At 35.8% G+C, this 12,902-nt stretch overlaps 1 protein-coding gene across 1 annotated transcript; it reads left to right on the top strand.

Moving 5' to 3' along the window:
- Nucleotides 1-11,773: 11,773 nt before the first annotated feature.
- Nucleotides 11,774-12,511, top strand: LOC112127025 (histidine-rich glycoprotein-like). The gene has a single exon (XM_024227285.1). The coding sequence runs from the start codon at nucleotides 11,774-11,776 to the stop codon at nucleotides 12,509-12,511; it is 738 nt and encodes a 245-aa protein (XP_024083053.1).
- The last annotated feature ends 391 nt before the right edge of the window (nucleotides 12,512-12,902 follow it).

The raw sequence follows: 12,902 nt of genomic DNA on the forward strand, positions 1-12,902 counted from the left end.
CTGACCATAAAAAAATAAAAAAAAGACCACCTGGTTTTTGAGCGAAAAATGTCCAATTTTGGAAATGCTTATTTTCTCAGGCTTTTAAGTCACAAATTTACGTTAGGTTTCAATTTTGAAAATTTTACGCTGAACAAAATGGCGTTTTTAAATGTTTTTCTAGTTTCGGCGATTCATCAGTAAATTCAGACTTTGTCACTGAACAAACCAGGCAATTTTTAACGGAATTATCTTTTAGCCCGTAATTCGAGAACGTCTACTCTTTGGCGACAAAAATACTTATCTAATTTAAAAAAAAGTATCTTCAGAGTATAGAATCGTAAAAAAAATCAAATATTCTGAAATCTCTGCATCTTTGAATGAAAAATGACCAAATTTGGAAATGAAAATTTTCTCAAGCTTTTAAGTCACAAATTTGCTCTAGGTCTCGTTTTTTAGAAAATTTTACCCTGAGCATGTTGGCTTTTAAAATGTTTTCCTAGCTTTAGTCATTCATCAGTAAATTCCAAAAATTTGAAACATGTTAATTTCATCACTGTTTACGAAAAATTCCAATCGAGCTGTGGAGCCAGAAAATCGTCCTGGAACGGCACCCTAAAGCAATCGAAAGGAAATTTTCCAAAGCTTTTAATATGTCACATTCCACTTTGCCCGATTTCTCAACCGTTTCCGAGTTATTTGCGATTTTTGGGCAAATATTGTGTTTTTTTACGTGCTCATGGAAAAAACCGATCACTCTCTCTCCCCCACTCACTCTCTCTTTTTTCTATCTATATTTCTCTTTATCTATCTATCTACTATCTATCAATCTATCTATCTCTATCTCATTTACCTACAATTATACTGTATATTGTCTGTTTTATGATTCTTCCTTTCTTCATATTCTCTCTCTCTCAATCACTCGCACTTTCTCTCTCTCTCTCTCTCTCTCTCTCTCTCTCTCCTTATTTTACTATACATAAACCTATTTTTTTAAATCGTTCTTCGAAGCCAAAGAGCCACAACACCACAAATGGGATGGAAAATTTGACGTTCCGTGATGAAATAAACACGTGAGTATCGACAGCAGAAGCATCCCCAACCCAAAAGAATTCATAGTAAGAAATAGTTAAAATTTTCTCTTCCCTGTACACTTTTTTGAAAACCGTAATATAAAATGGCATGACATATAGTAACTAATAGTAACTAAAATGCAATAGCTTGAATTGGTACGTATTCCTATCATAAAAGACCTGATCGAGTCTTATTAACCGCTGAATAAGCGATGGGAACCATCTTCACTAGTGAGTTAATTATTGTGGGTTAAGTCCCAAACCTAAGTACTTGTTGATTAACCACTTCAATCTCCTGACCTTTGGATAACCAACGTTCACTTGACACAATTCCACCACCTTTGCGGAAACTGATTATCTTTGACTTTGGAATTTTGATGTGAGAGGTACCACTAGTCACATTATCTCACCACGAAATTAATAGTTCCAAAGCAAGAGGGTCGTCTACAACTAAAACGACATCATCAGCGTACAAGAACCTTAATTATAGTACCACCAATATTCACATTCCAAAAACTTAATTATACATATCTCTGAAAAATAGGCTGTATATTTTATCACATGTTTTGTTATGAATTAAATATACATTTTATTTTCTTATTTGATGAACTGGCTTTTTTTACCAGAACGTACTTTCTCGTTCGCCTGCTCTAGTAATAATTATGTGGGTTTTTTAAAAGTAATTCTCCTTTTTTCATTCATTTTAGTCTCACGCGTCGAGGATAAGACTTAGAGTTAAATCAATTTTAACTAATGGGACTTATATTAAAATAAAGTAAATCTGATAAGTATTTGTGTAATTAAAAACCAACAACAATAAACTAAAGGAAAACCACCGCGCGAAGGCTCGATTTGGCGAGGCGAAAGAATTATGACTTGGAATCGATTGTGCATAATTTGGCCGTAAAAAATAGAACCCCCCTCGTGGCGGTTTAGGTTATCAACTACATGCAGATCTCGAGAGCCCTTAGAATCGGTTTCTGTTAACCGTTGGAATACGTTGGTTCATTAATAGGTCGCGTGTGGTCAGATTGATCTCCCCTGGAGATTCGGGGGCGAACGCACCCTCTGACTCACCTATAATTGCCCTCCTGAAATTTCCCAGTCATTAGATCAACCCCGACCCTCTCTTTTTTTATATTCGAGAAATATATCAGTCTAAGTCGTAATGCTTTTTTCCCAGGCTGTCAGCCAGATTAACGGAAACGGAAGGTGTTTCCCGAACTCGCACCCCCATCTCGAAAGTTGACAGCACAACCTGATAAAACCAGTCAATCAAAAAAATCCCTACAGATATATATGAGATTCAGACATTTTTAATAGTAGAAATTTTACTTCTAGTAACAAAAAGTGTAATTTAAAGGGAATAAGTTTACATTGTGTTTGATTTATTTATTTTTATGTACTATTATTTTTACATACATTTTGTACAAAGTGACTACAAGGGGAAATGTCTAGGACATTATACATCCTTGTAGCAGGGGCTTATGTATATTTACAATATTTGTTGATTTGGCCAAGAGAAATTAGAACAGTGGTGAAAATTATACTAAAAACCACTTGCAGAGAGAATACATTCATAAATATGGAAGTTACAAATAATTACATATATTATAAATTACAAATCATAGGTCATTGACTACATATGCACAATATATAAGTTTGATAAACAACACATTTCTTTGATATTAGCTAATTTCATAAATAAGTTAATAAATAAGCAAGGTAATAAATAATTACTAATAAGTTAAAATCATTGAATAGACTTGTACAATACATAGTCTGACATTTACTAATTTGGTAAATAAATACTTATATAAACAGTAAAATTAACAATTTAATAAATAATTTAATAAACAAACTAACAAACAATTCAATAAATAATCTAATAAATAACTTAACAAATAATTTAATAAAGAATCTAATAACTTAACAAAAACAATTTAATAAATAATTTAATAAATAATATCACAGTGAATAAATATGCAAAGCAGTCATACTAAAATGTGTTTGATCCTCCTGTTTCCAATTTTTGTTGAGGTTATAGTTTCCTACATTCTTTACTGTCATATTTGTACTTTCAGCGCTACGTTCATAGAAGGAGCTAGTGATCCTTTTGATATCATCCTTAATGTATGGGATGTTTAAAATTTCGTGCATATAGTTTATCCGAACACTTCGACAACGACGTTTACATTGTCATCGGTATAGATAATAGGAGTATTCACGATCTTTGTGTTAACCCTGTTAACTCTGTTAGGTCCTGTTAAATCGAGAAAAATAACGACGTAGACTTGTAAAAATCGCCTAGTTAACATTACTCGATCTAACAGGCCAGGGGAAATGTTAGGTGTTAGATCGAAAATGTAGTCACATTGCTACACATTGAAAAGAGGACTGTGTGTTCCTCAATTTTATTTCGCCACCAAACCCTGTTTACTTTTATTACGACGAGTATTAATTTGTTCACAAACTAATATAATTAATTATTCTTTTTATCTAAGGTCGTGGTCAAGATGAAAAAGTTAGTGTAACGAGCGGGATTCGAACCCACGATCTTCGGCTAAATACGCGGCTGCTTTAACCACTTGAACTATCGTGCCTTCGATCCACTCGGACTCCAAATCCCCATCTCATCCTACAACCTTTCGAACTGTCTCTTCTTTTTGCCATTTTTCAATTCACACTAACTCTTTCATCTCAATATTGTCAATTAGACCACTAAACATAAATGGATTAATAGAGAATATTGTAAGCAAACTATCTTGTATTTACATTATTTATTAAAAGTGCAAGGACTTATTTATATTTTTGTAAAGAACAAAAAAAAAATTTTTTTCTATACACAAGAAATGTTTTATTCTTTTAGTTTTCTTTTTATAAATTAATTCAAATAGTTAAATATTTCGCCAAATCTTATTTGGTTTTGGTTATTAGAACTCTATAAGTCATTCCAGTTAAAAATAAATAAATTAATTTTTAACATTTGAATTATTATTAAATAAAATTAAAATAAATTATTTAAAACATTAGCCAGCCTGTTCGACAACATGACATCAGCCTGATGGCTTTATATATGCAGTTGGCCGCGAGAAACGTCTCAATATATGATAGGTAGACCAGGAAAGGTTATGCATAAATGTGTGGTGATTTGTGACCGTTAATCGATAATTATTCAGAAATCGTGAGATGCGGTCTGGTGTGATGTATGTTTCGGAAAAACATTTTCCTTATCGTGCCCACGTTTCGGTCTTTATTGAGATTATCTTCAGAGCCAAGTTAATTTATACAATGCAAAATATATTTTTTATATTCAATCAAAGTATTTCTACTCACTCAAAGTGTTTGTCTTCTGTGTAATAGTGCTATTCTTGCATTGTTAAAAAGGAGAGGAAACTCATAAGGTGGGGTTGAGATAGGAAGTTGATGTCCTAGTGGATCGAGGTCACGATAGTTCAAGTGGTAGAGCAGCGGCGTATCAAGCCGAAGATCGTGGGTTCGAATCCCGCTCGTGCCATTAACTTTTTTTCATCTCAACTAAAAACCTTAATTAATTGTAATAAATACAATAATAATAAGAAGAAGAAGAAAAAGAAGAAGAAACAATGATAACCATGTTGGTTTGAAAATGTAAGAAATCTCTGTTCTGTGTTAATTCGTTAACTCACCTGAGGAAGGATTAAAATAAATCCGTAACGTGTGCATTGGAAAAAAGTTAAAAAAAATTTAAATTAATTAATTTATTTTTTAGATGGAAAAATCAGTAGTTAAACTGTTGAGGTCGAAATAAAAAACCTATTTAAAAATAATAATCAAATATTTAAAACATGCTATTTTGGAGTGGTAAAACAGAAAAACGTATGATTTCGAATAAAATAAGAGTATAACTTTCAACAGAACGGCCTTTTCTTGATACCAATTTTTGCCTTGTTTAAAGTCAGCAAACTAAAGATGCAATTGCACTGTATTTAGTTATTAGATTGTATACGACATATTGTATATTTTAACTAATTAATTATTTGCATTTTTCGATAGTTCTTATCGCTAGTGTTGCTTTTACCAAGTTTTCGTGAATAAATGTTAGGACTAAGCGACGCCAAAATGATCAATAACGATCAGGAATCCAACGTAGCGATTTGTAGTTTCCGAGGGGTCTCAGTCGGGCGTTTACAGTTTTGACCTTCCTGGCGCCCCTCGCCGCCCCCGACAGCCCCCGGGGGGAATAAATAGAACAAGACATTCCCCATTTCCTCTCAAGCATATTGTTTTATTATTATACGCCCTGCATCACGGGGATTTATAGGGCTGAACAATAGGGGTTGCGGGGATGGCGTTAGAATTTTAATAGGGAATTACCTGCCCTGCTACCCACCGGAATCGAGGAAGAGTTTATTAAGTAGCCCCTTTTGATGCGGCAGTTATTTTTTATTTTACTGACTCCTGCCGTAGAAGAGATGAGTCTTAAATTTTAAGGTGGAATTTTTTCTTTCCTTCTCACAAGCCAACATGAAAATGTACAGTGATCATTCTTAGCTTAATAGATAAATTAATTTATATTTTTGGCACGTACACTAAATTACTGTATATCCAATTTGGCTTCATTCACATTCATACATGCAACAAATCTCGGTGCAAAACATGACGCATAGAAATTTAAAAAAAAAAGTCCAGAACTTTACATTTTGGTTTGACATTCCGCTCATTCTGCTCTTTCTATCCTCATTGGTTTGCTCTATCAGGAGTATTTAAACTTCTCGTCATCTTCAATGGTTTGTTTATACTCCATAATAACACACAGAAAAATCCTTTAATGTGAGAATCAAAAATAGGCAGCCAGTACGATCGAAAATTATCAATTATTATCACGACCCAGATCTTCACGTTTCAAAATATAAAACACTATAGCAAGAAAGCAAAATACCGCGGTTGATAAGCCAAAACTGTCGGAAAAATCAAAGCTTTAAATGGTGATCTCACAGCAGATGACATTTACCATAATAAATTAACATTTTCTATGTGAACTTTATTACTACTCACAACAGCTCTGATTTTATTATACGAAGCGAAGCTCTGATTTCTAATCACTTTGCAACGTTTTTTAAAAGTAATTTTCATCAGAGACGTGACTGATCAATCTTTTATTCAAATTACTAACAGGGATATCTTAAAAAGATGTGCTGTTTTGAAAGATTCCTTTGTGATGGGATCTGAGGTTATACCAGAGATGTTTGTTAAAATTTGCTCTTCATCGATTGCTCTGCCACTTTCAATTATTTTTCAAATATGTATTAGGGAAGGCATCTTTCCCATTAAATGGAAACATTCTTACGTGGTTCCTACTTATAAGAAAGGTAATTCCCACTTGATTGTTAATTACAGACCCGTTTGCAAATCTTATGTTTTCGCCAAGATGTTAGATTCCATTCTTGCTGAGGCCCTTAGCATGGCTTTTCGATATGTTAACATCAATCAGCATGGTTTCTTAAGGGGTAGATCCACCAGTACAAATTTATTTTATTATCATGATTTTATTGTTAATTCCCTTGAGAAAGGAAATAGTGTTCATGCTGTATATACAGATTTATCTACGGCCTTCGATAGAGTTGACATTTATGTTCTTCTGTATAAGTTGAAAATCCTTGGAGTTGGTGATCCTTTGTTATCCTTCATCGAATCATTTCTATCTGGACGCACTTTTTCTGTTCTCATTAATAACTGTGTATCGAATAGGATGTTTACATTTTCTGTCGTACCTCAGGGTTCTCACTTCGGGCCCATATTATTTCTTGTTTATTTCAATGATGTCTATAGTATATTCAAGGATTGTAAGTTTTCTTTCTTGGCGGATGATTTAAAATTTTTTAATTCAGTGTCTTCTACTCACGACTGTGTTAGTTCACAATGCTTCAATAATTGGTGTGAGGAGAATCGTCTTCCTTTGAATATTAACAAATGCAAGGTAATTAAATTTTCTAAAAATATCCAACCTAGTGACTTTGATTGTTTTGACTATTTCATTCATGGGCTGAGATTGGAAGAGGTTGACCCTATCTCCGACCTTGGTGTCGTTTTCAGCAGAAAGGGTGATTTCAGTGACCATATCAAACAGATTCGAGGTAACGCTCTACGCAATCTTGGCTTTATTACTAGGTTTTCTAGAGATTTTAAAAACATCTTGGCAGTTAAAATATTATATCAATCCCTCCTTCGTAGCCATCTGGAATATGCAAGTGTCGTGTGGTCCCCTTACTACGTTGGTGAGATTAGCGAATTGGAAAAAGTACAAAAGAAAGCAACCAGGATAATGGCCTTCAGATTTGGTCTTGCACACCTGAATTACATGGAAAGACTGAACTGGCTTGGTCTTGAGTCGCTTAGCTCCCGCCGCATTTTTGCCGATCTCATTTGGGGTTGAAAATTGTGGAATGGGGCCATTGATATCCTAAACTTGCATTTATCGCTATGTGTTACTCAGCGACCACTTAGGAACCATAATTTGTTCTTTGTTCCACACTACAAAACAGAATATGGACTAAATTCACCCATACCGAGCATAATGAGATTGCTGAATTATTATTCTAATGAAATAGATGTATTTCGCGATTCCTTGAATTCAGTTAAAGTTAAATTAAAATGTTTACTTGCCTTGAATCATTAAGCCTTGTGTTTTTGTTATTATTGCTTAATTTTTCATTTGTTCTTTTTGTTATTATGTGCCTTTTTTGACTACTCTTGTAGATTCGTTCTGTTCGAGTTATAATACATAATTTAACAGGTTAGGTACTCGGACTAAAAACATAAAAAATAAACCTATGACTGGGGTTTTCGAAAAAAGTAAATTGCCGTTAAAAAATAAAATTATCACTTTCAGGTCATCTTCAGACTAAGCTGAACTAGTACTTGGATTCTGGAATAATTTAATCTCAAAATAATCCACACTTTTCAGTCCATAGCATCGTTACGAACAGTTTTCAAATCAATAAACAGATTACCTTCGTATTCCTGTTCTTTAAATAAGTTGGCCATATTTGACTTCTAAATTGTCAAAAGAATCCTACTGATATCTCTAATAATATGACCAGAATTACCGCTCAAACGGTGTCGAAGTAGTTGCTATAGTATCTGTATAAATAGAGAAATATTATGAATGATGGCCTGGCTTATGGAGTCCCACAGGGGACTTTTCTGAGCCTAACTCTATTCCTGATTTTTTTTTCATAAACGACTTGTCCAAAATTCCATGTGTTGAGTTGGCTTTACTCGCGGATGACACTGCACATCATCTGTGCTGTAGCGAACCGACTGACATCAAGGCAGTGAAAAAGATTGTTGGGTATTTCGCGGGAAGAATGAAAATCAACTTGTCGGCAAAACCGAAGCCATAGTATTCAAAAACTGAAAACGAACCGTGAACAATGAAGTTAACCTCAGTGACAAAGAAATCAGCAAAGACCTCGGCGTTCTGCTGAACTCAAAACTTTTACAGTCAAAATATTGTTTCCACTACTTTCTCGCAATTCCAATTTGGGTGTGAAATACTTTTTTTTAAGTCCCGAGTTAACATATGCGTGCGCTGTGTAAGGCTTCACCTGCAATACCATTCTAAAAAATATTGGAAATAACCCAAGCTATGCACTGACAGGGATCAATACTCGCTTATTTTGATAGATACAAATTATTAAAAATTGCAGCTGTTCAAGTAGTATCAAAGGCATAATCGAATCGTACAGAAACCAGCACTATTTATCAGACAAGCATAAAACTGTTTGAGACCTCGTCGAGAGGCTCAAAAGCCAACTTGAACGGTTGCTTAATTTAGAAAGTATAAATATCACGCCAGAAAACCGTTTGTTCTACTTGAAACACCACCGAGTAAACAGTAATGATGTTCAGATGTCGTTGGATTGCTTCTGTGTCTTCGAGTTGTGTGTTTGGAGGTGTAAATATGTGAGCAGTGTAGATGCTGTAATGGATCAGAGCTATGATATTTCCTAGTGGAACGCCAACTTGGGTTGGCGTGATGGGTAAACAATCGGTGTAGATTCTCACTTTATACCATCGATCGGAGAGGAAGGACTTCAGGATGAGATACTAGCTATGAGGGAAGATATGTTTTAACTTTTACAAAGACCAGGGAGTCATACTAGGTCCATTGTTTTCAGAACATGCAGAAATACGGCTGAGAAATATTGTTTGGTTTCTAGAGCCTAAGATATCGTGTCGACAATTCTGAAACACTGCTGAACATTGGGATAGCGGAATCGGAATCCAAATCGATGGTTGGAAATTAAGTTACGGGAATGGTTTTTAAGGAGGAGACCTCAACGATTTTGGATAAAAGAGGAGGGGGTCTATTTATCGGTCTATAAGAAGATGAGGCACAGGATGATTTATGTGGTTTTAGTATTAAGCCAGAAACACACTTACCCGATGCTACGCCACACGACCTACCCGACGCAAATCCAAACTCAAAATAAGGTTGCATTACCCCCGTGCACATCTACCCGACGCTCTGCGATCCCCACTGTCCAGATTTTCGTCGGGTCGCATCGAGTACAGTCGAAGACAAAAGAACCGGACACTCATATTTTTATTCAAACTACATGTATTATTGCCGTTATATTAATTACAACATACTTATTTTAATATAAACCAAATTAACTGTGATTAAAAATTAATTAGTTTTTATTTAAAAAATTAATTTTAATGGTTTGGTAGAAAATTAATCAAAACACCGGAATACGATTTTTTGATATAATGAATTTAACTAACAATTTATTGTCCTCGCTTCGGCGGTACATATACTAAAACTGGAACAATTTATTACACGGTTTTCCTCATAAAATTTAATTAACAATTTATTTCATAGTTTTGCTCGTAAAATTACACCATTTTGTAATGTCGGGTAGCATCAGAACAGGACACTCATATTTTTGGTAGTTTATTTCAAACTAAGTAAATGTAATTTTGTCGTTATATTAATTACCACACGTTATTTTAATGTAAGCCAAATTAAACGAGATAAAAAATGCATAAGTTTTTATAAACATTGTTTAATTATGATGGTTAGGAGTAACTTTATTTAAAACAATTAAGTTTAACAAACGATTTATTAGATGGTTGTGCTCATAAATTTTAACTAACAATTTATTTCAAGGTTTTGCTTAAAATAGTGCATTAAGAACAAAATATGCGTTGCGATTGTGATCGTGATTATTGTGATAAACGCTGAGGACTGTACGCGACGTGTGCTTGCGACGGATAGATGTGCAAACTGCACCAAAACGTGGCAAGGCGTCGGGTAGCATCGGGTTACATCGGGTAAGTGCGTTCCTGGCTTTAGGGTTATTAAAGATTGAGTTTGCACTGGATGGAGGAATAGGTTATGCGAAATATTGCATTGTAAAAGGTTGTAATGTACACTATTGCTTTTTCCGGCATCGGGAGTTCCTTTCGGTTAATAAAGTAAAATGAAAAGTAAATGTAAACCCAGTTTTGTAGAAAGGAAATCAAGAATTTTTACACAAATACTTAAACGTAAAATGAATCGTACAAAACGAACGTGAACGGAGTATAGAGATTACTTGCAAACCTTCTCCCTCGCACCCCTCACATCGTAAATGGGGTTGTCTTGTGCATATCGGCTATCTTCCACGGTAGGCTCCAACCCCTCGCTCTATGCAAATGGGACCACATTACCGCAGAGATAGCATAAATATCTGACTGGATTAGCCTGGGGACTCACGCACTGGTGATAACATGCATTAATTATAGCGTCCGTGATTTTCCGTAAATAATTGAACCCGTAAGTCGCGGTTTTACAAATTATTCGGCTGGCTTAAGGGGCCGGAGCAGACGGCAGCTCAATTTCACACGTCGTAGAAAGAATGATATAAATAGGATTATGACCGGTCAAGGTATAACATGTACGGCAGTTTTCAGCGTAAAGGTATTGCCAGATAACACGACTTAACCCTTGTTCCGAAAGCTCCTGGAGAAGAGAAAAGGCCCGAGACATCCCTCGAATCCTAAATGAGTGCCAGGTTCAAGTAGTTATATATATTTTTTTGCTACGGGACGTGCTCAGTTTGACTAAGTGGACACGGCCGAGTCCATAACTCCAACATTAACGCTTCTTGCAGATGGTATAAGTTTTTACCAAATAAACAATGCTCAGACTCAGGTGTTTAAGTGTTCATAACGCATCTTATTACCGCATTTATTTCCATATTATTACTATGCCTAATATATTAATTAAATCAACCGTTGTCAATAGTCAACCGTTGTTTTTGAATAAAAAAAGTAAATTATTTGTATTATTATTACATTTACAAAATTACAGTTAATGGCTGGCATTGTACTTTAGTCGATTGAGGTAGTCGAAAATTGTAATGTCCATACTGACTAGGTTTCGCATAGGTCATTAGGCTTACGCGTAGGCATTTATTGTCGAGAAAGGAACCGCTTCGGTGTCCATTACATCGAGAGAATATAAATTGAGTACACATATTTTACAATGGTGGAAATTAGTTGCTTGCTACAGGAGCTAAGGGGTCCACACTGACCTGTGCGTAGAATTAGGTCACTGCCACTTGCACGACGGTTCTATACTTCTGGGCTAGGCCAGTTTTTAATTGTACATAGTATGTGTTGATGTTTTGTGTGTTAGTGCGAATGTAATAATTTAACACACACTCAGCCTCCACTACGCTCACCTCACAATGCCTCCACCATACACCGCCTTTACCACGCACAGCCTCTACCACATGCCACCTCCACCTCACACCAGTTCCGCCATTCTCAGATTTAATTACTCATCACCTCCTATACACACAGCCTCCAACACACTCCAGCGCACACCAGCTCTACGGCACACAGCCTTCACCACACACCACCTCCAGCACACACAACCTCCACCACATTCTGCCACACACTACCTACACCTACACAGCCTCCACCATGCACACAGCTTCCACGCACACCACCTCCACCACAAACCTGTTCCACCAGACACAGCCTGCATCACTCACCACCGCCACCACAAACCTGCTTCACCAGACACAGTCTTCATCACTCACCACCGCCACCACAAACCTGCTTCACAAGACACAGCCTTCATCACTCACCACCGCCACCACAAACCTGCTTCACCAGACACATCCTTCATCACTCACCACCGCCACCACAAACCTGTTCCACCAGACACAGCCTTCATCACTCACCACCGCCACCACAAACCTGCTCCACCAGACACAGCCTTCATCACTCACCACCGCCACCACAAACCTTCTTCACCAGAAACAGCCTTCATCACTCACCACCTCCAACACACACATCCTCCCACACATTCCGCTACACATCTCCTAAACCACACACAGCCTCCACTACACACACATCTTCGAGCGTTGGGAGCCCGCAAAAGATTCATAGATTCCATCAATAATATAATTTTTATGTGAAATTATGTAACATTATGTAAATTATATTTATAAAATGTTGCTCTTTCCTTGTCAAATTTCTAGACTCGCAGTGTAGAGATCTCTTCTAATCAACGTTTCTATTCCAAATTCCAATAATGTGAAGTATTTACTTTCCCTAGACATAAGCACGCGATATTTCCTTATCAAATTTTTTTATTGTTCATGTAGAATTAATATGATGCTTCCAGGTCCAAGTCCAACAATTTGTACATTTATTTTTCGGAGATATAAACACATCCAAAAATACATCTTTGAGATTAATATAATGCTTAGATGTCAAAGGAAAAACTAATGAAATCCGTCTTGATCCTCAACACTAAACAAACCTTATACAAGACTTTACTGCGACATTTTCGACGTACGGAGTGGA

Source organism: Cimex lectularius, unplaced genomic scaffold (genome assembly GCF_000648675.2).
Source record: "Cimex lectularius strain Harlan isolate CLEC.00 unplaced genomic scaffold, Clec_2.1 scaffold42, whole genome shotgun sequence".
Taxonomy (NCBI): Eukaryota; Metazoa; Arthropoda; class Insecta; order Hemiptera; family Cimicidae; genus Cimex; species Cimex lectularius.